Raw genomic sequence first — 25,771 nt, 5'->3', positions numbered from 1 at the left:
AAAAAACCCCTCCAAGAAGCCCCCTCCCCACCGCGCTGGCTCACCTGCACGGGGGGCACGCCATTGTTGCTCTGCCGGAACTCGCCCTGGTCGCCAGCGCTGATCTCCTCGTAATCATCCAGCATCTGCACGCGCATCCCCGGCTGCAGCGTCTGCTGCACGTACTCACCGTAGCCGCTGCGGCTAGAGAATTCAGAGCGCTGGCGGAAGGCCCGTGCTGGCTGTCTTGGAGTGGCAGTGATGGCAGGGAGCAAAAGGCTGGGGCCTGAAATGCAGGGCTGAAAGATGGACCAAGGAGGCCGTGGCGGTGACGTGCCATGTTCGCTGAGATTCCGGGCCCAGCCCAAGCTCCGCACCAGCTCTGAGATGAGGTTGCCCACAGCCATACTGAACTCCAGCTCCCTCTGGCTCCGGCTTTTCTCCTGGCCCAGCTCCTCCTTTGGGGACCGGGAATCTTGGTCTCCAGCCCCTAGTTCCGGGCTGTTATTCAGCTGATCCAGCAGGGAAGTGACACAGAGGTAGCGTTTCACCAGGGAGAAGAGCAGTTTTCCTGGAATCTGTAGGACACAGTCCTCGGTGTGGTTCATCTCCCGGTTTTAGCCCCTCTCTCTTTTTTCCCCCAAATATCAACCTCCACGGAAAAATGTACGGGCCTCAACCCCAGACCTGTACTTTTCAAACTTAACCAAGTGGCTCTGGTGCTGATGCACAGTCCTGAACCACAGTTTAGCAGACGATGCCCTCCACCTTGCACACATTTCCCCCACACTGCCAGAGTACCTGTGGCAGATGAATGCCCTCAAAGGCCATGCAGTGTTCCTCAGAGGACGTAGTCTCTGCAAACAGCTCCAGCAAAGTGTAGCGACTGTCAAAATCCATGTGCTGCTCGATGCCATCTTGCTGGCTCAGTGACAGAAGGACGTGAGCCCGACTCCCTGTAATCCACACCCAATCCAAGTCCTCTCTGCAATCTCACCAATTTCCCCCTGCCTTTCTTAGACTCGCTGTCCTGCCCCTGAGGCTTTCAAGCGTCCTTGTGATGGTAAGACACACACACACACACACTTTGTGATGACAGTACAACTGTAACATGTATCGCATGCTGTGCAACTCAGCTTACTGTTACAGACTATTTTCATTCTTTGAAAAAGGCAACCAGCGAATCTCAAGCTACCCTTGAAAGAGACAAACAAATCTATCCTGTTCTCTTCTGTGCTATACTGAGAATGGACAAATACACTGGGTAGCTTCATTTTATTCTGTTTATGTAATATGAGTTTCTTACTCTATTATTTTATGTAACAGTTTCTTAATCTATTATTTTGCCTTTGTAGTGAACTGACAGTCACCAAAAATACTGCATGTTCCTATGGAGCTGGGAAATCCTGCCTCATACTGCTCTTACTCCTGGAGGCCCCACCTTCTCCAGTGTCTTCCTTCTTTCCCAGGCTGACTCTTACCAGCATCGTGGGCTGCCAAGGCCTGCAGCATCTTGCCCGCACTCCGACGGATCTGAGGTTCAGGGTTGCACAACATGTGCATGAGCAGGTCCAGGGCTCCCGTCTCCCTGAAGACCCCAGTGAGGGGCCCGATGCTGGCATAGGCGCTGAGCACGTGGATGGTGTGTAGCACAACGGCCGTGAGGCTCGAGGTCCCACCTTCTGCCAGCTGCCTGGCAGCCCTGCGCACCAGCGCCCGTACATCAGCCTCCATCTCTCCCATGGCCACGTCATCCACGCCTCCTGGATCTCGGGGAAAGCTGCCTGAACCCCCTGCTGGCTCATGCTGAGGTCCCTTAGACAGTGCCCGCTCACCTAACAGCATGGGGCAGTTGGCATAGACCTCGGGAGCTGACAGCCACATGAGGATGTGCTCTGCCTTGCCCTCTTCCACACCCACTCTGCTCACTTCCCCACACTTCAGGACACTCCACCGGATCAGGTATTCAGGATGCCCATCGTGCCCAGGCCGCTGTCGAATGAGTTCTTCAGGATATGCCTGCAGCCGGGGCCCCAAGGGTACCATGAGGTCCCCAGTGCGCCGTTCCCCCACCATCCTGACCTCCTGGGACACAAGGAAAAAGATACAGGAAGTATGGGGATGGGGAAAAATGACTTGGAAGGGGTAAAATCTGGAGACACAGATAGGATGATCGGTCATGATATGTAGGCTGCATGGTGTAAGTTAGAGGCCAAACAAGAACGGCCTAAAATAGAAAGGACATGCTTTGAGATTTAGGAGTATGAAATGGACTGAAACCAGAGAGGATGAAATGGAAGGGTTTAAGGAATGGAAGAGAGGGTCTTCCTGGTGGCACAGTGGCTAAGTTTCAGCTCTATCAAGCTATTGCCAGTGCGACATGAATTCAATCCCCAGCCGTGGAGCCAAACCACATGGCGCAGCAGACCTCTCCTGTCTCACCTACTGCTCCCCTCAGCAGTGTGCTTCAGTAGATCTGCCTGTTCTGCCTTCACTCTGGTGAATCCTCTCACTCTCCCCCACACCTCTGGCCGAGACCCCAGTTTTTATATGTGTAAGTAAATAAAATAAATCTAAAAAAAAGAGAGAGAGAAAGAAATGGAAGACATAGGACTTAAAGGATGACATGTGTGAGCTGGGAGGACAGCAACATGAGATAGTGGGGCCAGAACAGGTGAGGAAAGTCAGGTTGAGAAGGGCAGGATAGGGCCTTTCAATGACAGGGTAACGCAACTGGCATGTGGGCATAAAGGGTGGTGACAAATATGGAGGATGGAGATGAAGGAGAATGGGCTATGGGACCCCAACTCCAGATGGGTGGATGGAAAAATTAAATTATGAAAAAGGAAGTGGCAGAAAAAGCCCAGGTCCCACACTGCACTGATGCTGTATGTACGGTGAGGATCTAAGTCAGATACATGCAGATCAAGGAGGTAATCATACAACTGATGGGCCCGGCATGAGGCCAAGAGTTGGTGGAGGTGTCAGAAAGGCAATGTAGCAGAGATTTCAGAGTCGCAAATATATGACCCTGAATCTGGCGCTTTGATTTACTAAGTTGTTTTAGTTTTGGACAAATTTCTCATCCACTGAACCTCAGTTTCCTCCTGCAAGATGGTAATAATAACTATCCTCGTGATGGTATAAAACTAAATTAAGTTGATGTAGATAAAGCATTTATAACAGCCTCTAGCTCAGAGTACACAGTAGACATAATCTACATTATTCTTAGATGAAGAAGGGTAGGTTCAGATCAATGGAAAGTGATTAAGCCCAAAGAAGATTATAAATGGGAGTAGGGTGATGGTTATGCTAATGACCAGGGAAAAAACACAAGTGTGATATGAAGCCCTGTGGGGGGCAACAGGGAATGGTGGGAGTAAGACTAGGGGGGTAAACCCAGATGAAGAAATGATGGTCAGGGGTCCAAGATGTGAGCAGGAGGCCTGCGGAGATGGGGAAAGACAGGCGACGTGGACCTCGATGAAGACCGGGATCGAGCGAGCATGCGGGGATGGGAGGCAAGGCCGGGAGGTGATGAATCACCAGTGACTGGGGATGGAAGACTTCTGAGCTGGCTGGAGCTGTAAAACCATCCAGACAGGCCTGGGGGTTGAGCTAAGGTGGGCCTGGAAAACGAGCAATAAGCGGAGGTGAGGTGAGACGTGGACGCTGGGAGGAGACAGCAGGAAGGTGCAGCGAGCGAGTGAGCTTGCAGACCAGCCCCGGGGTGGAGGAAGCCAGTAGGGCCGTGGGAACGGGTTTGGGGGTTGGGCGGGGATGGGGGTACGGCCCGAGGACGCTGTCAAGAACGATGTGATCCCAGAGAGCAAGACGTGGTGTCGCCTTCAGTCCCACAGAGAGTGGGGCAGGGGCCGGGAAGGGGTCGGGGCTGGGGCCAGGGCAGCGCAGAACTCTCCTCTCACCTCCCCACCGCCCGGCTGGGCCGCTGGAACTCAGCGGCCGGTCCCGCCGTCCTGGCCCCGCCTCCTCGGCTGCTGCCTCCCGAGTCACAAGGCGAGAGCACGCACCGCCCGGCTTCTACGGGTCCCGCCGCGGCCCACGGCGAGGTGGCGAAACGGCTTGCCAGCGGCGCATGCGCAGTGCCCGAGAACGCGGCGTCGGAGCGGGCGGGGGCAGCAGGAGAACGCGGATCGCGCCTCGCGGTCTCCTCGCTGCTCCACCGCCGCCGCAGCAGCAGCATTAGGCCTCTTCCGTCGTCGTCACTCGATTTTGAAGCCTCTCGCTTTCAGAACTGGTGCCGGCCAGTCCTGATCCCATGGGAACCTAGCAACCACAACCCCGCCCGCCTAGGGGCTGTCTTTTGAGTTTTCACTAGGTCACGTGCCCACGACTTTCCCCAACCCTGGGGCTGTCAATTTCCCTATTAAGTAAAATCGCTTATCTGTGTTGCCCTATGCACCTAGCAAAAGGAAGGGATAAAGGCCAAGTTTCAAAGGCTCACCCCCATGATCCTAGAATGAATCCAACAAGTCAAAGCACACATTAGTATTCTTTCCTCAGCAGCCAGGCTTACTTGCCTGAGCAACTTTCGGGGGTTTGATTAGTTTTGGAGGTTTGATTCGTGTTACCTACTTCACTTCCTATAGAGAGAAATGAAGGCAAAGACTCCACAGTCTGTGCACAAAAATGATACATTTATTGAAAGAGTATTTTTTTTTAATACAAAAGAAAGCTCTGTACATAGGACTGTGACCATGTCCACTATTCCTGGGTCAGCATCCCAGGGGAAGTAGAAACCACTGACATACACACCCACATTCATACACATTCATCCGGGCACACACACATACATACACACACCCCAGAGCCACCAAGGAAGGGAAACACCAAGGGTCGCTGCACATATAAATGCCACCTTATCCCTGACGTACGCTTGTTCTCCCAAGGCCATGCTCACACAACACACATTATAAGCACTTTGCCTGATTCACTCACTGGGTCTGTCTTTTGTGGGAAGGAGAGGAGGAATTCATCAAGGTCTCCTCCCCAGGGTGGAGGAATGGGGAGTGAGTGAGTGATGGTGGAGTGAAATAAGAGCAGAGAAAAGGGCCTGGGCAGTTACAGACCTGAGTCCCAAGCTCCCCTACTCTCTGGCCCCTGATTTGCCATGCCCCAATCTTGTAAGCCACCCATAAGCCCCAGCTAGGCCCAGGAGAAAGCCCAGAAAGGTGACTTCCATCTTGGCACCCCAAACTGGGGCAAGACAGCAATGGGTTTAGAGGTTAGGGGGTTCTCAAACATGTAGGCAAATCATCCCCTTAATAATTAGGCTGTGCATAAAAACTTCCCCCACCCCTTCACCTAATCACAGAAGCAGGCTTGTTCCTACTGTAGGCAGTCATAAGGGGTTAATAAAACACCCCAAGTGCTGCCCAGTTCTGAAAAAGCTCCTTTTCTGGGTACAGGTGGTGAAGGTAGGCTCTGACACAGGGTAAAAGACCCTCCCCCTATGCTGGCCCACCCTCAAAGTCTACCCCAAAGAGAGCAGAAGGGGGGTGGGGCACGGCCCTGTACAAATTACATAAATACTGAGGTTACACTTAGAAAAATAAAGTCATTTTCTTCAAGGCTTTTTGTCTTAATTTAAAAAAGTTACAGTAGCTGCTCACTCCCTGGGAGAGCTGCCCATTTCTGGCTCCCTATCGCTGCACTCAGCCCAAGAGCTGCTCCCACTTCTTCTGACCCCCCATTCTGACCTCTCACCCCCTCCCAGATCCCACCCTGCTCACTGCAACTTGGGCCCCAGGCAGCTGCAGGCCCGAGGGAGCACAAGGCTGCAATGCCCTTACATGTGGCACAAATGAAGTCAGTTGTCTCTACCTGACACCCTCCCCCCTCCCCCACATTTGGTCTCCCTCTTCCCTCTCCCTAGCAACAGCCCTAATGGGCAAAAATAGGCCCAGGGCTGAGGATAACCCTCCCCACCCCGTTGGGGCATGGCCTGAGGGCCCCTCCCCCGGTTTTTCTCCTGGAAACAACCCAGGACCTGGCAATCCCAAAATCTCCCCCCCACACTGGTGGGCCCCAAACTCTTGGGGTAGCTCTCTCCCCAGAGGCCCAGCCAGTTCTGGGGAGCCACAGGGCTCCCCAGGGAAGGGGAGCTTGGGAAGGGAGGGGGACGAGAAAAACGCCATAAAAAAAAGTTAAATATTTTAAAAATATATATTTATAGATTTGTTTTCACTTCGTCTCCTCAAATAAAAAGTTCAAAATCAACTTTAAGTAAAGCAGCTGGGAGGAGGGGGGAAGACAGGAGGAGAAGGGAACAGTGGTGGTTCCCTCTAACCCAGGAGCCCCTGGAGGTCTGAGGGGAGCGGCAAGGCAAGGCAGGGCAGGTGGCCTGCTCTGTGCACAGGCCAGGCTCTCCAGAGCTGCAGGGGCAGCGGCATGAGGGAGGAAGCCCCATCTCCCCAGCTGGCTCCCTGAGGGGCAGGGGTAGGGTTCTTTTGACCCAGCCTGTGGCAGACACAGTACTGACCTGGGGTCAGCAAGGAGGCTGGGGAGCGACCCCAACTGCTTCCTCAGTGGGGAAGGGGACGCAGTGCCTAGTCCCACAGAGGCCTGTGTGTGGGAAGGTGGGGCACGGTCCCAATGGGTAAGCTAATACTCATGGCGAACATGGAGTCAAGCTGGCAAGGGGAGTCTTGAGAGGGGAGGACAGCCCCACCATCAACAGAAATGGGCGGTGGAGCCAGAAAGAGGGGAGGACGAGGGAGGCCGGGGTGGAGGGCAGGCTGGCCCATTTCTTTGGCTGGAGTGAGAGGGCTCAGTCCTGCGGCTGCCCACTCCTCCTCCCTGCCTCCCTCCTGCGGCCCGTCAACATGTGTATAAAGAAAACGTGAAAAGGCAACAATAAATAAGTGGTGCCGTCCCCTGGGCCAACTGCCCGGGGTGGCAGGGCGGATCAGTCACTCTTGGTGCTGTGGGCGGCATCCAGGTTCACCACCTGTAACTCGGTGAGGTTGCTGCTGCTCCCAGCCTGCTGCCCTATCACAGCCATCTGGAGGGAAGAGAGTACATAAGGATTGGGAAAGGGGGGAGCAGCTCAGGCACCCCACTGCTGCCTGCCTGCCCACCACAGCCCTGACCAGGAAAACAGGCCTCCTGGCTAGAGCTCCTGCCTTTGAGGAACTGGCAGCAGAGTCCCCAAGGTCAAGATAAAGAAGTGACTGGTTGGCTGGGACGGGTGAGATGGGTGAAAGATGCCTCTACTTACCTGGTGAAGCTGAACTGCAGAAACAGGGATTTGCACTGTCCCCGATGGAGCTGTCAGGAACACCTGGGGGACGCCACCTGCGTTGAAAGACCATTTGCTCAAGCGAAACTTCTAGATATTGGAAGAGTAGTGATGAAAGCATAGGCCAGGTTGAGCCTTATAACATACGAGCCCAAAGGGGTGTGTCCAAATGTGTCAACGTGTGCACGAGGGGGTCGGTGTTCAGAGGTGCAAGTGTACTAGTGGATGAGCACAGGCTCGTGTGTGTATGTACGTGCAGGTGTACACGTGGGCATCCGAGTGTGAGTGTGCACATCCAATGGGGGGGCATCTGAGCCTATTCATTTAAGGGAGCAGATGGTCTTCTCAATCCCACCCTCCCCACCCTGCCCCCCAACTCACCTTGCTCCTGGACCTGGCTGTGGGACAGCTGCATGGTGGATGGCGCCTGGGAGAAGGCATTGAGCACGGTGAGACTACCATCAGCCAGGCCCGAGGTGGGTGCATACATCACCGCATGGGGGCTAGGGTACATCATGTGGCCACCCACAGTTGTGGGGACAGATGACGTCATGATGGTGGCGGGCAATGTCACTGGCAAACACAGACACTCATCAGGGAGGCTGGCACTGGTCCCTACTGATATCCCCCACCTCGCCCCAGGAATTCCACACCTCTTGCCACTTCCCAGGTTACAAGTTAGCCAAGACTAAGAAAATCTGATTTTTTTCCTTAACCACAACAGCCTCAACCTTTCATCGTATCCTGTCACATTGTACTACTCATTATTTTTGATTATCTGTCAGCTGAGCAATCTAATTCAAGACTTAAGGCCCTTGGAAAAACAAAAATTAGAGTGACTGACCCACCCTAAGGAAATTAAGATACTCCACTTTTAGGGGGCTCCATGGTCCCCTTTTGCATTTATTCTCACTCCTTCTTCTTCTTAAATGGGTGCCTAACACATTCATCTTGTAAACAAGAACTTGTGAAATGTTCATGTGTGTGCAGTCACCTGGGGATCTTGTTAAAATGCAGATTCTGATTCAGGAGACTGGGATAAGGCTTAAGAGCCTGCATTTCTGTCCTTCCTCCTCTTCTGAGCCTTCGGTGACCACTAAAAAGGCTCAAAGTTTACTGGACCCCAAAAAGCCCACTAAGCAATGCAAATCGAGAGGTTCAAATCTTTGTGTTCATTTGAAGAAACCTCATAAATCCAACCAGGCTGTCAAGGATGCACGTATCCGAAAAGCCCCCCAGATCTGAGGGCTGTCACTCTCCAGAAGCCGTGTGTGCCGTCCATCACTACAATGGTGGCTGGAGTTGGTAGGTGTGCCCAGGCCAAACTGTAGGGCTGGATGCAGGGCCAGTGGCCCCAAAAGCGTGCTGAATTTTTACTACACATGCTTAAAAATGCAGCGAGTCATGCTGAACTTAGGGTTTGGATGCAGATTCTCAGGTCACTGAGCACACCCAGGTGAACAAAGCCCAAAGAGGCGGCACAGACTTCCAGAGCTGGTGGTCGGATTAGCCCCACGTGGGCACCCCCTTCCCACTGAGAGGACCGGCACTGAAAAAAGAGCAGCCTGTCCCTAAACCAGAAAAGGAGGAGGCACAGAAAAAAAAGATATCTCAGAAGAAACCAAAGCAGTAAAAATGTACAGCCCTGGGATAAATCGAACATAAATTTTAAAAACACACCCAAAATACCCCTGCATTGTATCAAGCCCCCAGATGATTGCTATTGCACTGTGTCCATACGTCACACTTTGTGTAACAGGTTATAACAAAAACTTAAAAGTAATTTCACTGTAAAAAGTGTCATCGGTTCTGAAATGACACCTGAGAGGAATTAAGTCTATTCAAAACCTAGGACAGCCTCCCACAGGAGACAACTGCTCTATAAATCCTTCTTGGTAATTAAGCAAATATATGTTTTTGGATAATAACTTCTCCTTTCAGGGCCTCAGGCTTCTCATCTAGCTAGATGAGGAGAGGAGCTTCAAAGGTTGCTAATTTCTTCCTGGAATTCGTAGTCATACTAGGGCTTGATGCGAAACCCAGCCACCCTCACTTGATTTTCCCATAAGGATTAGGATTAAGTCAAAAGCCTGTCTCACATTGAGAAGTTCTCTGACCTTAGTTATCTGATACTGCTGGGCACCTGCTGCTCAGCCTGGTGAAGAAGGCAGGGCAAGGAGATGACAGAGCTTCAAGCTATACCTGTCCCGCTGGAGGAGGTCTGCGTGAGGTCTGTGCTGCTGTCACGAGAGGGAGACGCTTGCTGTGGGGCCTGGTGCACCTGAATGGCCTGCACTGGGACCTGCTGGGCCACTGTCCCACCTAGGAGACACAGAAACTTACTCATTGTCTGTTCTACCCAGCCACTTACACCAAGCACCTTCAAACATGCCCAGGGACTGGCACACTGGTCCCCAACTTCTACTGTTTATCTTTCCTTAGGAACAAAAGAGACCCTTAAGATCCTAAATCTTTGTCTCCCAGGGCTTCACACTCTACTCTTACTCTGCCCTCCTCCCTCACCCCAGTCCTGATTCTGCCCTTTTCAGTTGACACAGGAGCTAGCTGGTAGCAAACCATCAATGACATGACAGCACTCCAGTTCACGGAAGGAAATGACAGAATACATACTGTGCCTGTGGCAATGGGGGACAAGGATAGATGAGCTAGGCAAGGCTAAGGACAATGGGGATCCCAGGGAAGAGGTGCATGCATACCAATAGTACATAAGAGGCTTCCTTCAGATTCTGGCTACTGTCACACTCCTCCTAACCTGAGGAAAGGTTCTCCTGTGCCAGCCCTAAGCCCACCCTTTAGCAGGCTCAACATGTACTCTGTGACTCACCAGGCATGAGGGTGAAGCTGGTAGGCAATTGCATGAGGCCACCAGAGGAAACAGGGCCACTGCCTGTACTCTTAAGCACAGTCCCATTGGCACTGCTGACAGCACTGGGGCTGACACTAGCAGACACCGGTGCCAAGTAGTTGGTGATGGGGAAGGAGGTGCCGCTGCTGACTTGCATGGTGGTGGAGGTGCTGGGTGCTGTCTGGATGGTGGAGGTGGTACCCGGCAGGTTGGTGACGGTAAACGCAGGTTTCAGTGTGTCCTACACCCAGAGTAAAGATGGAGCAGTGAGCTTCTACCAGCCCCCAACCCTACCGAAGCTTCATGTGAACTGACAGCCCAGACCGGGACCAGTGAGTTTGGGTTCAAATACCAGTTCTACAATTTATTTGCTGCCTGACCCTTAAGCACATTATCGAGCTCCTGGGCTTCAGTTTCCTGTCTGTAAAAGGAAAATAGTACCCATCCCACTGGTGTTATAAAGATTAAATAGACTAACAAAAGTAAAGCATTTAGGAGCATGTCTGGCACGTGAAAAGAGCAATACAAGTATTTTCTGCTCTCACAACAATGATATCATCATCACAATTCCTCGAGTTCTCTGCCCCTTTGGGTTGTGGTCATCACATTGGCTGGGAGAGTCTATTCCCAGTCCTGGCAATGACCATCTATGTGATCCTGGGGGTATGACTTTCTCTTTCTGAGCCTCAGTCTTCCTCTTTGATAACTATCAGTGGGCTGGTCTCCTACATCCTCTTTAAAAGGGTTCTTCCAGCTCTGATTTGCTAGACTTTTGAAACAGACAAAGTTTTTCGGGGAACACAGAATTTGATATCTCTTGGGAGGTTGGCAGTCAAGCACTTTATCCCAACAAACACTTAAGATTTAAACTACAAAATTAATTTATTCACTCAACAAAATTTCCTAGAAATGAACCTTATTGCTAATAATAGGAAAATTATTAAAGAGGACATGCCACTGAGAGGAGGAACAGACCCACTCAGGGAGCCTTTGTTCTAAGGAGGGTAAGGAGGAAGCCTCCAGACCAGATGAGAACTGAGGGGACTCAGGGGCTGGGGTTGGGTGTGCGCTAAATGTTTGCTAAGCTGTCTCACTTGAAGCCCCTGATTGGCGGAGGCGTTGCTAAGGCAAACAGTGCCGCTTCCTCCGATTGGTCAATCAGTGAAGGGCCACCCGGAAGGTGGAGCTCCCCAGTAGAGCAAGGGAGGAAGCCCCGCCCCTTCCCCTTACCGGGAAAAGGAAGGGGGAGGCGTAACTAGGGCCGGCTTCCCTAACAGCCAAATACACTCCCTAACTTGCCGGTCCCGGACTTCCTGAAGAGGTAGGCGGCTGGCTCCTAAGGTAGTTTCCACCAGTCAGTCCACCAGCCGGCAGTGCTGGGTTCCCAGGACCCTGGAACCCATGAATGCCCCCTTCGTACTCCCCCGAGACCCAGCCTGCCAGGAGGGCAGGGCTAAGCTACGCTCCCGCCCCCAGCCGGGAGACAGCTGGCGGGAGGAATGCAAGGGCCCTGCCAGGCAGGCGGGCTGCAAGCAGGAGGCCGGCGTGAAGCCGGAGCCGGCCTTATATGGGCACGGAGGCCGCCCGCTTATCTAGGGGGCCGGCCTCCTGTCAGGATGGCGAGGATGGACACCTGTCCGGCAGGAAGAGAGGCACCAAACCCGCTCCACTCCACATCATTGGGCACCTACCCACCTGTCTTGGCAGAGCGTGAGAGGAACACCCCCCCACCCCCCGCCGATCAAGCCCCTCCTGTTCCTTTCCCTCAGATAGTCAACCCAAACACACCTTGGTCTCCCCACTGCTGTCCGACTCCGACACCTGGTATGTGAGGTCTGTTTCTTCAAAGCCTGTGGCACTCATTCTCTGGTCTGTGGTGGGGTCTGAGCGGGGTGGAGAGTCTGGCGAGTTGAGGCAGGTCTGAATCAATGCCTTGCCAGTCTCACTGGTGATCATGGGCTGCAGTTTGCGAGTGGCAAAGGTATACACATGGCCTGTTTCACTGGCCACCAGCAACAGCACCTGTGTCCCTGTCAGCGTGGACAGTTCATAGGCCTGGGGATAGGTAGGGAGAAGACGGGTAAGTCAGCAAAACCTTCCTTGGAAGGTGAAGACAAGAAGTACACGTTTCTCAAGCCCCCACTCCCACAGGACCTTCCTCTCCAGTTGCTCTGGGGGAGGGGAGGGAGTCCTATCAGCATATCCGCAGGTAAGCTAGAGAGCAGCAAAACCATCCATGTTCCTCCTTTGAGGAACAACCCCATTGACCTGTGGGCACCCCCAATAGTCATGGCCCCCTGATGACATGGTGACAGCCTCAGGAGAAACAGGGGCTCAGGTAGCTGAAGCCTTTGGCAAGATGGCTCCCACGCCCTCCTCACAGTCTCAGGGACCAAGATGAACTGGTTACTACACGGGAAGTCACAGAGACATCAGAAACAAGGGGCCACCTGAGTTCTAACCTGTCCCATGTTTCTTTCCAGAAATGGCACTGGCCCTACCTGTTGCCATGTTGTCCTTCTGCCCTATAACACTGTGCTACCTCTTCTTTCTCTCTTTGTCTTGATACAAGTGTCTGGCATGATGGGAGCTGGAGCTAGATCAGCAGCAGGTACTCCCCTGTCATGAGCCCAGGAAAGGGACCTTCGAGGGTGGACCCACAGATCAGCATCCTCACTCCCAATAAAGTTCCACGAGCCCCCTTTGGAATCAGTTCTGGTTTCTAGATGGGACAGACATAAACACCAGCCAATTTCCAGAGTTCTATCTTCTGGTTTCCCAGTTCCTCTGCTCTATCCCATATCATCTACATCAGCCAAAGCCTCAGGCCCATCAACCACCATTCCTTTCCTCAAGTTTTCCCTGGACAAGAGGAGGAATATCTAGGTACCTCACTTAGCAGCCTTCCCGGCCTTTCCCCCAAACCCCACAAACAGATTCTCCCTAGGACTGGAAATTCCACTTGCCCCAAGGCAGAAGGTTCTGAAACCTGTCCTCTATGGAGTGTGCAGGTTTCCAGTGGATGCCAAGGAAGACCTGGAGACTTGGTCAAGACAACATCTGTTCTCCTGCCCTGCTCCCTTTCCTCGGGGCTCCTGAGTCCCAGTGTGGTCAGCGGTCCTGTCTGCCCTCCCAGCCAGCACTGCTAATGTGGTGCCCACCTTCCTCCCACTCATGCTCGCTCATTGTTACACAGCTCCTGCCTCCTCACCTCCACACCGTCTCTTCTGCTCCCTGCTCTTCTGGCGCTCTCCCCGGAACACCGGAGGCACCGGACCTACTGACCTCCGCGTCTCATTAGCCACCTCCAGGGCAACCCTGCAGCCTCGCATTCCCATCCCTCCTCCCTTCACTCTGCTGGGGCCCTGTTCCTCTCTCGCGCCCGTCACTCCCACCTCCGCGCCTTTTCCCTCCTTTCCGGACGTAGCCGGCATCTCCCCTCTCCCACATTTTCCGGGCGGCCCCTCCCCTTCACCCTCGGGGGTAACAGCCATCCATTCCCTCCCACACACCTCCGCGGACTTGCTGCCTCTCACCTCCGCCTCGGCTGGCCCTAGGTCCCGGGTCCCCCAGCGCGTCCCCACCCTCCAGGTCTCCCGCGGCCCGCCGGCCTCCCGGCCCGGTACCTTCTTCATGATGCCAGTCTTCCTCTTGCTGAAGGTCGTGTACCGCCGCAGCTTGTTGTCGATGAACTCCATCTTGATCTTCACGCGGCCCCGAGTCTTCTTACCCGGCTTGGCCCCACTCACCGCGCCACTCACCGGCCCGTAGCCCCCAGTGGCCGCCGCCGACGCCTCGGGCCCACCGACCACCACGCCAAGCTCCATCTCGCTCAGGCTCCGCTTCAGGCCGCGCCGCTCTGCACCCAGCTCTTCTTCCTCGCCCGACTCCGACTCTCCCTCGCTGCCGCTGTAGAGGGCCCCCGCGGTGGGCGTCGGGGTGGTTGTCGCTGCTGCTGCAGCCTCCCGCTCGAGGCGGCCCGGCCCAAGCCCCGCGCCGTTCCCGGGGACCCGGCCCCCGTTAGCCCCGCGAGTCCCGCCGCCGCCTCCACCGCCCGGCCGCCCCGTCGGGGTCCGGTTCAGGCTGCCCCCCAGGGCCGAGCCCCGGCCCAGCGCCGCCGCGGCCCCAGCTTGGCTCGGTAACATGGCGCTCGGTGCAGGAGGACGGACGGACAGTCAGCGAGGAATCGGAGCCGCCGCCGCCGCCGCCATCGGCTTCCCGGCTCAACCCGGCGCTCCTGCTGCTGCTAGTGCCGCTACCGATGCCGCCGCTGGCGCTGCGAACCCGGGTCCACTGCACGCCCGGGCCGACCTGGGCCCGCACTTTGCTGCCCCTGTGGCCCGGGTTGCCCCAGGCCGCGCGGAGCGCCCCCTGTCCGTATGCTAGGGCGGCGCGCCCGGCGGCCGTCAGCGTCCCCCGGGGGGCAGGGGCTGCTGGCCGCTGCCGAGACGGCGGGTGGAGGGGGCCGGGACCACGCGCTGGCGGCGGAGGGATCCCCCGACCCTTCCCCCCATATAAAGAGATACAATGTTTCCTTTTATGGCGAGGCCGCTCCTTATATGGTGAGCCCCAGCACCCCCGCCCCATTGGTCCGCGGTTCCGGCACCTCCGCTCCCTATTGGCCCACAGGGGGAGCTTATTTGCATAAACATACCGAACTCGCTGCTGTCATCCCGCGTCAGACGGCGACTCCGAAAGAGGAGGAGCTGACGTCTCTTAAAGGAACAGGAGAGGAGGTACCAGCTCCGCCCCACTGACCAGAGAATGGTAGAATTGGGAGGGACCTGCGGAGGGGAAGCCTCGGAGGCTACGGGAGCGCGGACTGGCGGACGAGAGGAGCAGCCCTGGGAAACCGGCTCGGGGAAGGCTGGAAGCGAACACTGGCAGCCCCTGAATAGACTGCGAGTTTCAGTGGATGATAAAACAGCACCCGAATTGCAAAGGAGTGCCATTACAGTACCCCCCACACGCCTTCTCGAGGGAGGCAAAGTTACTGGTCGAGCAGAGTTTGGGTCCCCGATGTCTAGACTCCTAGCGTCTCCCCGCGGTGCAGCCCTTCCCCTCCCCCCGACTTCCTTTCCTTTTCCCTCTCTTTTCAGGACGACACTTTCCCACCAGAGCGGCTCCCCAGCCCTCATTCATCATTCTCTGTACTAGCGAGGAGGGGACGTCTTTGGCAGACGTTCGCAGGGAAAAGACCGGGAAAGACAGCCGACCTCCCGGTTCCGGAAGGGGGCAGGGAGGGCGAGATGGAGATCAATGAGGAGTTCCAGCTGCAGGCTGGACTGGGGGAGGAGGTGTTCCCGAAGATAAAGCTCACCCCACAGGCTAAGCAAAGGCCTGGGGCAAAGTGGCCGGACACACACACACACACACATACACACGCGCGGGCACTCACGCACACACCACACACCCTTCTCCGAAAAGTCAGGGAAAGCTCCCAAGGAGGGGGAAAGAGATAACTGGGGTGCTGCAGAGCCCAGGTTCACAAAGAATGTGGATCTTGGACTTAGCTTAAATCATTCAAAACTGAAATGTACCTCTCACAATTGACCTCAAACAGTTGACCTCTCGAACTTCTTATTCATTGCTGGTATCCATGCCTTGAAGTTTGTAATACACGTTTTCTTCAACCCTTTAAGACAGTTAACCCTAGAGACAGTTAAGAGGTAATCACCTCCTCCCGTAATGTGTATAAGGGGACAGGAGAAAACGATGATTCCTGACGTCATCTTGTGAGGTCGGGGCCCTTGGGTTCACTCTGGGGATGGTTTCGCCAGAGCTCCCCTTTCAGCGGCACACGGGGAAATTCTTCAAAAGACAGAGACTCAGTTATATGCAGAGGAAGTTTATTAGAAAGAGACAGGAGCGGGAAAGACACTTGGATTGGTGCAAGTGGGCAGGAAGAGCTGCCCCAAAGGGACAGGTTTGCAGAGAGAGAGGCCTGCGTGGTTGCAGGCGGGCGGTCCTAGGAGAGCGGCCTCCGCTGAGGGAGCTTAGTACAAGGAAGTCACAGCATGGTAAAGGTCGCGGGCAGACAGGAGGCCGCTGCCTTGCAGAGGGAGAGAACGGGTGGAAAGAAGCACCTGCATAGGCACAGGTGAGCAGAGGGGCGGCTGCCCCGTGTGGGTGGAGAGACTGCAGATAAAGGCAGGCTCACTCCTTGTGAGCCTAGGTTTGTTAACTTTGAATAGAATCTGAGGACTGAGATTCCCTAGTGAGCTTCATCTCCATATCCATATCCCTGTCTTTACCTGGGCGCCAGGCATCTTGGCTTTGGTGCCCTGATTTTATGGCTATGTCAATTGCTGCACTTACCCCTTCTACCCATCCCTTTGTGTGACTCAGACTCAGTCTGTGATGCCTCTCCTGCATTCCTTCCTCCATCAATTCCGATGTTAGAACTTCTTGTGTGAAGATTAAATAAAGCAGTTGGCTGTCACCCTTTAGTTGTAGTGATAATGAAATCAATTTAGTGTACTGCAACCACCATTTAAATAAATTTATGGGCATCACCAAAAGCAAGGGTAAAATAGTGTTGCATACATAAGACTTGTTATTTTTAGGTTGAACTATAAACCACCACCATTTTACAGGTCATGAGAGTGGGATGGGACATTGTCAATTTCATGATTCCATGCATATGTTTACTAAGTGACAATGTCAACTATGCTTCTTACTGTGAATCACAATCCAAAAATAGAGTATGGGGCCTCCATGGTGGTGCAGGGGTTAAGTCTCAGTGCTATCAAGCTATCACCAGCCACTGTTGACAGGCACTTCTATCCTTGGCCTGGGAGCTGACCCACACCAGACCTATCTTCTCCACTGCTCCCCCCAGCAATGTATCTTCGTAGATCTGCCTGTTCTGCTCCCCACTGTGTCTCTAGTAAATCCTCTCACCAACTCCCCAATTGCCACACCTCTGGCCTAGACCCCAATTCTTGTATATATAAATAAATCTTGAGGTGGGGGAAAAAGTACCTTCTTAGATTTCTAAGACTGTGTGTACACACAGGGCATCAAACCCCTCCCTATATGTGGGAGTTTAGAGCCCTGCTCCTCCCCAATTCCCAATTTTTTTAAGCTTTATTTATTTTTCCATAGGAGAACTGGAGTATGGGCCAAAGATAAAAGGGTTGAGAGGGTTCACCCCTCTCAAAGCAAAGCAGAGAGCAAAACTGGTGGGTTTACTGAAACACACTGCTGAGGGGTCAGTCGATGAGAAGAGAGGTCTGCTGCACTGAGACTTAGCTCCTAGGCCACCAGGGAAGCCCCTCTTAACTCACCCTGTGCAACAGGCAGTTAAATGTATATAACATGTGAGCTGAAAAGGAAGAACAGGTTAAATAGATAAATAGGTTCCAAAAGGACTTTGCAGGCCACAAATGGTATTTGGGAATGTGATCTGTCTAAACAGCACAGACTTACCACCACAGCCTTAGGATTTCATTCTGAAGACTTCCGTTTGAGATCCCAAGCTTAGACACAGGGTAACAGTCCTCAGCAGTAGACACCTCAGAGAACTGCTCTCTGCCACAACCACAGGAAAGGGTGACCAGGGTGAGCACAATTCTCAGTTTTCCTTCCAGTAGAGAATAGGCTGCTCTCTTTCCAATTTCACCCTATTCGTAGGCCCTTGCACACCAGCCACAGCTCCTTCCCCTGGCTTGGATAGCTTCATCTTCACAGCTACTTGTCATCGCAGGGCAGAAAGGGGCCCGAAACCCACTCTATATTGGATTACTCCACATGCAGCGACCCAGCTGTTGACATGAATTCAAAACCAAAAACTGGCTCCTAAGTGCATTTCGTTTGGACCACGTTTTAAAATCTTTCTTGACACAGAAACCTGAGTATCATTTGACACAAAATCGGGCTCCTGTTACTACACTGGGATTTTTAGCAACTCTGGACCCATGTGCCACTGGAGCACGCCAGCCAGGAGTGGAACTGTGGTCATCACAAATGAGGCATCTGCTCTCAGGCTCACTATAGACGCCACACAGCCACTGAGCTCAGATAAGCCCAGCCGGCCTCTCTGGAATGTGAATTCAGTCTGTGTCTGATAAGGCCTAAATCACAGTAGTGCCCCTGTAAATAGCGGAGCTCACATCCACCCAGGCTATGAAGAGACCTCCAACCACATTCCCTCACACACACCATTCCATCTCGAACTTTATTTTTTTCTTGACCTTTATCAAAAATTTAAAAAGAATTGCTATTTAAAATTACTGACACCGAAAAAATCAGTAACACTCTAAAATTTTTCAACAGGATCAACTTTATGTAGAAGAAGTACAGGCATCTCAGTTGTGATAGCAACATTAGAGGGGGTAGGGAGGAAAAGAGATTGTGAGTCAATGTGTCCAGGAAAAGTCTGGAAAGCCATGCTCCAAACACTAATACTTACTAGTGAGAGTGGTGTTTGGGAACTAGAGGTGCAAATTTTTTGCTTTACAATCAGTATTACTTTTTAAAAAGAAGACTTGTTTTATTTATGCATATGAGAAATGGGGTGTAGGCTAGAGGTACGGGGTGGGAATATTCACCAGAGACAGAGAGGGAAGCAGAACAGGTTACTACTGAGGGCAGCAGGAGAGGTCTGCTGCACCGTGTGGGTCAGCTCCCTGGCCAGGGATCGAACTCATGCTGCAGTGGCTGACATTAACTTGGTAACACCCAAGACTTTAACCCCTGCACCACCAGAGAGGCCTAATCAGTGTTACTTTTATACAACTTTTTTCCCTCTTAAAATTAAGCAAGATAGAAACAGAGCAGAGGTAGAATAAATGGATCTTGGCAGTAGACTCCTAAGAAAGGGGGTAAACAGAGTATGATGGATAGACTGAGTCAAGGTAACTCTTCTCCCGACCGTAGTAGCACCACTAGTGGAAACAGGAAACTGGATGAGCGGGGTCATTTTGGGAAGAGAGCCCATTTGGGCCCAGAGAAATGGGCAAAGGGCAATGTGCCCTGGGGAATGGGGATCATGTCTAGAACTTGAGGTACAGGCTGCAAATGGAGGTGGGGCTTTGGAAGCTGCAGATACTAGCAGGCCAGTTAATTCCAAGTCAGGTGAGGTAAGATTCCTGAGGGGGAGAATGTGGAGAGAGGAAGGCTCAGGAAGAGTCTCAGGAGGACAGCCACACCGGGGGAAGGCAAAAGGAAGAAGTCACCCAGGGCTGGAGAAGACCTGGCCAGAGAAGGGGGAGAGGACCTGCCATCTGCTGATGGCCAGCAGTGCACAGTCAAGAAGCCAGAGAGTGAGCAGAGCTTCTAGAATAATGCCTCTCCAGTGTATCTGAGCACAACCCACCTAAGGAATCATTTCTACACAGCAGTGTGGTAATTAGATTATTGCTGCCCATTCGTCACACCTCGTATTGGAACTAGCTGTCTCTTCGCAGTAACTCCTGCGGGTATTGATGGTAGTTTCAAATAGTGATTGGCTTTGATGGGTAAAATGTTAACAGACTTGTGGTTTGAAATGCTCTTGTGTGATCTGGCTTGGAGAGGTTAAACACCTCTAGGTGCAGTACTAGAAAGAGGCAGAATACAACAGATTCCCGACTCCTGCCATTTCAGGAGACCATGCTCCAGGGTAGACCCCAGCCAGACCAGCATCATGGAGCTAAGCCCAGCTGAACTCAGCCACATCCAAACCTCACCCACCCTCAGCTTCATGAATAAGAAAATTAAGTCACTGCAACTGAGATGTGAGGACTCTTAAGCAGCACTGCTGCACACACAAACATGTATATTATGGAACAATACTAACCCTTAAGACATATAATGTAATCATGCAACTTTTTATTTTTTAAATACTGACTGCAACCCACAGTTTGAAAATCTCCGCCCTACAGAAATTGTTTTTTGGTCTTTTTTACTTTTAAAAAAATATTTATTTATGCGTACAGAACTGGGGTACAGGCCAGAGGTGCAGGAGCGGTGAGAGGATTCACCAGAGACAGAGTGGGGAGCAGAATGGGCTGACTGACAAAGTACACTGCTGAGGGGAGCAGCGGGCGGGTCAGGAGAGGTCTGCGGGGCCATGTGGGTCACCTCTGGGGTGGGGACCAAACTCATGCTGAAGTGGTTTCAACTTCCTGTTGGGTGCTAGCCCACTGCGCCACCAGGAAGGGCCCAGTCTTTTTTACTTTTAACACACCTGAAAGGTGGAACACTGCCTAAGAACAGCAGCACTGGGTGACCTTAGGGAAGCTATCTGACCACCCTGAGTCTGCTTCCTAATCTATTACATCTGGCTAGCAGAGCAGTGGCAGAGCGCCCAGCAAAGTGAGTGATACAGAGCAAGTATTCAATAAATATCAGCTATTAGTTTCATTACTGAGAAGTGAGAACTAGACGGAATTAGAGCCAAGAGCGGGAAACCAGGCTGAAGTAACCGAAATAATGCTATCTGGCATGAGTCAAAAACTTGCTAAAAGCCCTGGAACAAAGCAGCCTTCCGTGCCGTCTCCTAGCTCATCATCATCTATTCCTCCTTCCTAGAGTTCCAGAGACTGGATCTGTCGTTAACTCCTTCAACCCAACTCTAACTTGTCCCCATTTCACACTTCTACCCTCCCCACTCAGGGTGAGAGGACTAGAATAAGCAGCAGGCGGTGAGAGACTAACCCAGGGTCACAGAGACAAGAGGCAGCCTCACCTCCTGGCCACATTCTCAACACTCCGCCTGCTACACAGAAGGACCACTGTCTGCCAGTTATTCCATTCCAGGCCCCCCCAGAGTCCGTGAGGCCACATGGCCCCTTCTGCTGGGGTGGGGTGTGTGGAGGAAAGGACATGAGCAGGGAATGAGCCTCGGAAACAGGTTGTAAAAAAGGCTTCTTTATTGAGAGCAGCGAGTGTAAAAAAAAAAAAAAAAACCAAAACAAACAAACAAACAAAAAACAACAACAACAATAAAGGTGTGAGGCAGGGGTAGCCCACCTCCCCATCTCCTCCAGGGCCTCCCCTCCCTCCCATGCCCACCCACCCCACGCTGCAATTACATACAAAAGCCGCCCATGGTGCATACAAAAAGGGCGGGTTATATAGTGTCAAAAGCTCCTGAAAACTCCTTCATCTGCCAGGCACTTAGGATGAGGAAAGGAGAGAAGGGTGGGGAGGGAGGCATGGGGCAGGGTCAGCGTGCATAAGTCCACGGGGGGAGGACTCACTGGCTTTGTCCTCATGATCCTGCTACATACCCCGAGGTGGGCCAGCAGGGCAGAGCTACCCAGGAACTTGAGTATATCAAGGAACTCCCCTTAATGTAGCCTATCCCCCCTCCCTGGATAAAGGTGGCAGGTGAGTGGCAGAACTGAACCTGATCAAGGGGGAGGAGACCCAGGCCAGATATTGGGGTTACCTGAGGCACCCACAGTCCCCAATGGGGGAAGAGGTGGCAGAGAAAACTGCCCAGCCCAAGGCCCTCGTCACCCAGTCTGGGTCTGCATCAGTCTCCCCAAGGGCTAGGGTGAGGAAGAAGAGGAAAGCCTAGGCCCTGCCCAGGCCTCAGCAGTGCCTGTGGTGCCAGGGCGAGGCCCCTGGGTGGAGGAGCACGGGGTTCTCGCCCAGCATTCTGCCAGTGCCCCTCAAGAGGTCCTCCCCCGCCCCGCCATCCTGAGGCACGGCCTGCCAGTGCTCCCTCCTCACGGCTTGCTATCCGCGGGGCTGTCTCCCAGGGTGTTGGCGATCTCGCTGAAGGAGGGCCGGTCCTTAGGGCTGACGGCCCAGCAGCGCTGCATCAGCCGGTACAGCCTGGAAGGGCAGCCCTCAGGTTGGGGGAGTCTGGCCTTCCCAGCCTGCAAGTCTGCAGGAAGATGGTGGGTGGATGTTAGTCAAAACATTTAACCACCTGCCTGATCATCTTCGCGACTTGCAGTTCCACAGGCAGCCACTTGAGGGCATCGCTGGCGGCAGGGGCGCAGACCACAGTGGGTGGGCACTGACCCGTTTACACAAACGGCTGCCTCTGGCCTCTGAAGGGGGTGATTGATGCCCCTGGCCCCAGCTCTTTCTGGCTGTTGGGAGCAGGGTCCTCAAAACATGAGCAACAGCCAATGCACAGCTGGAGAGGGCCCCGGGGGCCAGGGCTATTCACCAGCCAGTCCAGAGGTACTTCAGCGTTTCAGTAACCCGGACGGCCACATCTGGGTACCTGCTAATACCAGCGCCCAGAGGCAGGCAGGCTGAGCAGGTCCCAGCCCCCCAGGCAAGCTCTCTACCTGGAGAACCTCGGGCATCCCCACCCTTGGCAACACTGCTGCCTACCTTCAAGCACCTCGTCGTCTGCCTGCCCCTCGTGGGGCAGCTCTCCATGGGTGAACACCTCCCACATCAGCACACCAAAAGCCCAGACGTCAGACTTGGTGGAGAAGTCACCCTCCAGGATGGCTTCAGGAGACATCCAGCGCAAGGGTACCCAGGCCTGGCGGAAATGGTAGTACTCACTGCAAGAGAATCACACAAAGGGAAGGGGTAAGACCTCCACCTCATGAGGGATGGTGGGAGACACAGCCCACACTCACTCCAAGCCTCGGTATTAACCAGAACCCCTTTCTAGATCAAGATACGCATACTGGTGACAATTGTGCTGAGCACAGCGTGTAGGTGCGGGGAGGTATGGGATGGAGTTGGGAGACATCACATGGGGTTTGATGGTGAAAAAATCCCATTACTCAAACTCTGCCTAAATATTTGTATTAAAAAGTCGATAATCATACACACTTCTATACTGGTTTAATAAAGGTGAAAAATGATTCAAGTGGACCCAGGGATGCCAAGGGGAAGGGGGGAACAGTGAAAGAAGCAAGAACACATTAAATGGAAAGAACATTTAAAAGACTTTACTAGAGACAAACCACTCAGGACAAATGCCAAGAGTCACACAAACTGGGGTGACTCAGAACCAGGGTGACTTGAGGGGGAAGTTCCCAGAGATACAAGGTGGTATGCACAGGCATTCCAGAGTGATCGCCAGCTGTGGGTGCTGCGCCTGAAGACTCAGGCTTCAAAATAATGATTGCTGGATTCAGGAAGTTACCAAGGGACCCATAACACTAGTTAAAACACAGCTCAAGGGCCCTCCCTGGTGGCGCAGCGGGTTAAAGCACAGCACTGAGAAACTACAGCCACTTCAGCAAGAGTTCGATCCCCGCCTGCCCCGGAGGTGACCCACACGGCGCGGCAGACCTCTCCTGACCCGCCCGCTGCTCCCCTCAGTGTACTTGGTCAGTCTGCCTGTTCTGCTCTCCACTCTGCCTCTGGTGAATCCTCTCACCACCCCTGTACCTCTGGCCTATACCCCAATTACAAATAAATAAATCTTAAAAAAAAAAAAACAAAACAGCTCAAGCGTGATGACGTTTGACAAGTCATTTTTTAAAAGAATAAAATTTATCAACACGCACACGTGTGTATACACATTCACTCATATGCACATACATATACATACACACAAGTATCAGAGGCTTGGAGCAGGCTGGTGCAGAACCCTGCTGCACCTCTGGGGAGAGAACTCTGTCCCCGCCCCAGCCCTCCGGACATGGACACTAAGCTGCCCCTGTGCCCGCCCCCTGCCCCCTCACCCCGCCCCTTGCCCTTCTACCTGTTGTACACGTCCTTGCTGAGCCCCAGCGCAGACACCTTCACCTGTCTCTGTGCGCTGACCAGGCAGTTGCGAGCGGCCAGGTCCTTGTGCACAAAGCGGTTGTTCGAAAGATGCTCCATGCCCAGGGCCACCTGGGTGCACAGGGCCACCTGGAGTGACAAAGAGGCTGGTCAGAACAACCCAGGGCCAGGGGAACTGCCCTGGGCGCTTCTGTGGGGTGCCATGGCTATGATACTTCAGGAGCTCAAGAACAAAGTCACAAGAGTGTCTGCATCCTTCTCTGTAAAATGCTCTGGCCTCGTGGGGGTGCCAGAAAGAGCTGGATTACATGAAACGAAGTTCGTGGGTTATCACCCCAGCACTCTAAGAGAGGAGCTGGCTTAGGTGGGTGGTGCTGGGGGCAGGGAGGACACACAGTACCATTTATGAGAAAAGCAGGTCAGTAAGCCTAGCTTACATCTTCGTGGGGTGCTTTTGGGTAACTTTGAAAATATGTGTTTTCTATTCCTTATGCTTTAGAATCAAAACATGGATCCTCCCTGGAGGCACAGCCAGTTAAAGCACAGCACTAAGAAGCTAAAGCCACTTCAGAATGAGTTTGATTCCCAGCCAGGGAGCTGACCCACATGGCGCAGCAGACCTCTCCTGACCTGCTCGCTGCTCCCCACAGCAGTGTGTTTCAGTATATCTACCTGTTCTGCTCCCCACTCTCTAGTGAATCCTCTCACCACCCTGCACCTCTGGCCCGTACCCCAGTTCTGTGTGCATGAATAAATAAATCTTAAAAAAAAAAAAACACATGAAATGTATGTGTTGTGTGTGAATGTAGATCAGGTTGGCTGCCTCTGCAGCAAGGACTGGCAGCTAGAGAATAAAAACTTGGGGTTCACATTTTTCTCAATTTATGCTGTTTATGAGCTTATGTTTCTTTTTTTCCTCAATGGTGAACTGCATATAGATACATTCAGAAAATATAGCTTGCTTTCACCCATAATTATAAAACCCACACAGAGCTAATGGTCACTAGGTTCACCCTACAATAGTAGTAGCATCTCCTGGGGGACCCCCTAAGGGCTTCTTCCTCATCATATACCCCCGCAAGAGGTAACCAAGATCCCAACTTTTATAGTAACAATCATTCTCGGCTGCTTGCTCTATCTTTACCATTTACACCTACTTTTGTAAATAATACAATCCAGTTCTTTCTGTTGTGGAACCAGATGAGACTGAAGGGTGAGAGTGTCTAAAACTCAATATTTTTTGTACCTGATTCTTACACTCACTGGACTGAGCCCTTTTCCATCACCAATACACCTTTGTGCACTCATTCTTTGCCAATGGCTATTTAGGCTAAAACTTTTAAGAACAGAATGTAAACGTTCTCATGGGTATCTACATGGATGAGGAGTTTCTACCCTGGCCTGGCTCACGGACTATGAAAATCTCAAGTTCCACAAGATAATCCCAGACTATTTCCCGAAGTCTGAGAGAACTGATGTACTTTTTTTTTTTTTTTTTTGCTGAACTTTAAAAAATTTTGAGCCACGTGAATTTATGACAGTGCATATAGTGTGGAACATTCAAAGTGATGATAATTAAATTATACGAACAGTTTAAGGTAGGGGTTTCACTGCACTGAATAAATATTAACTGCATCCACTGGAAACCATACATAACTGGGTATGGTTTAAAACCTAGCAGGGATGGCCAAGGCCGGGTTCCTGGCAACCGGGCAGTCTAGAGGTGGTATGAGTTGTACGCACAGAAGGTGTCACCAGGGAGAAGTGAGCCATGGCAAACAGGGAAAATCAGAGCCCAGGTGCAGGCTGCCCAAGACCCAGGGCCCCGTCATCCAAACCCAGGTTGCAAAGGGACATGGGGGGCCCGCAGTATGTAAGACAAGGCAAACGCAAATGCTGAGTCCCAATGGCCTGCAAAGGTTCCAGCCACAGCTTCCAGCCACTGTGTTTCTTCCAGCAGGCAGCCTCACCCTCAGGATCCCTAAGGGAGAAGCCACACAGCTGCCATCACAGAGGGGTGATGG

General features: G+C 52.8%; 3 protein-coding genes across 7 annotated transcripts in view; all 3 read right to left on the bottom strand.

Annotated features, from left to right (window-relative positions):
• The window catches only part of CUL9 (cullin 9), a 32,306-nt gene extending 30,000 nt beyond the window's left edge, over window positions 1-2,306 (bottom strand). For 2 of the 5 annotated variants that reach the window (XM_012722177.1, XM_012722184.1), the window contains exons 1-3: window positions 1,461-2,301; window positions 781-935; window positions 45-557 (exon numbers count right to left, since the gene is read on the bottom strand). In XM_012722177.1, the coding sequence (XP_012577631.1) occupies window positions 45-557; window positions 781-935; window positions 1,461-2,160 (1,368 nt within the window). In that variant the 5' untranslated portion in view covers window positions 2,161-2,301. Of the gene's footprint in view, window positions 1-44; window positions 558-780; window positions 936-1,460 lie in introns of all 5 variants that reach the window. The other 3 variants (XM_012722186.1, XM_012722187.1, XM_012722182.1) reach the window with 3 other exon arrangements.
• A 2,310-nt stretch (window positions 2,307-4,616) lies between these two features.
• SRF (serum response factor (c-fos serum response element-binding transcription factor)) lies at window positions 4,617-14,613 on the bottom strand. The gene is made up of 7 exons (XM_004673510.2): window positions 13,733-14,613; window positions 11,895-12,161; window positions 10,086-10,347; window positions 9,443-9,562; window positions 7,622-7,813; window positions 7,220-7,296; window positions 4,617-7,003 (listed from the first exon to the last, which is right to left on the bottom strand). The coding sequence occupies exons 1-7, from the start codon at window positions 14,249-14,251 to the stop codon at window positions 6,908-6,910; spliced, it is 1,533 nt and encodes a 510-aa protein (XP_004673567.1). The 5' UTR covers window positions 14,252-14,613; the 3' UTR covers window positions 4,617-6,907.
• Window positions 14,614-20,958: 6,345 nt separating this feature from the next.
• The window catches only part of PTK7 (protein tyrosine kinase 7 (inactive)), a 58,393-nt gene continuing 53,580 nt past the window's right edge, over window positions 20,959-25,771 (bottom strand). Inside the window, exons 17-19 of the mRNA XM_004674010.2 lie at window positions 23,725-23,876; window positions 22,389-22,567; window positions 20,959-21,927 (exon numbers count right to left, since the gene is read on the bottom strand). Of these exons, the coding sequence (XP_004674067.1) occupies window positions 21,767-21,927; window positions 22,389-22,567; window positions 23,725-23,876 (492 nt within the window). The 3' untranslated portion in view covers window positions 20,959-21,766. The remainder of the gene's footprint in view (window positions 21,928-22,388; window positions 22,568-23,724; window positions 23,877-25,771) is intronic.

Source organism: Condylura cristata, unplaced genomic scaffold, assembly GCF_000260355.1.
Source record: "Condylura cristata isolate star-nosed mole 26May11 unplaced genomic scaffold, ConCri1.0 scaffold00001, whole genome shotgun sequence".
In the NCBI taxonomy this organism is placed as follows: domain Eukaryota; kingdom Metazoa; phylum Chordata; class Mammalia; order Eulipotyphla; family Talpidae; genus Condylura; species Condylura cristata.
The sequence above is the reverse complement of the archived record's forward strand: the minus strand, read 5'-3'. Positions and strand labels throughout refer to the sequence as shown.

Excerpts from the sequence above, each read along its gene's own strand:
- SRF (XM_004673510.2), bottom strand. The coding sequence starts at position 14,251 with ATGTTACCGAGCCAAGCTGGGGCCGCGGCGGCGCTGGGCCGGGGCTCG. Across the intron at positions 12,162-13,732 it reads AGACTGGCATCATGAAGAAG|GCCTATGAACTGTCCACGCT; the intron begins GTACCGGGCCGG and ends ACCTATCCCCAG. Across the intron at positions 10,348-11,894 it reads ACAGCAGTGGGGAGACCAAG|GACACACTGAAACCTGCGTT; the intron begins GTGTGTTTGGGT and ends CTCTGGGTGTAG.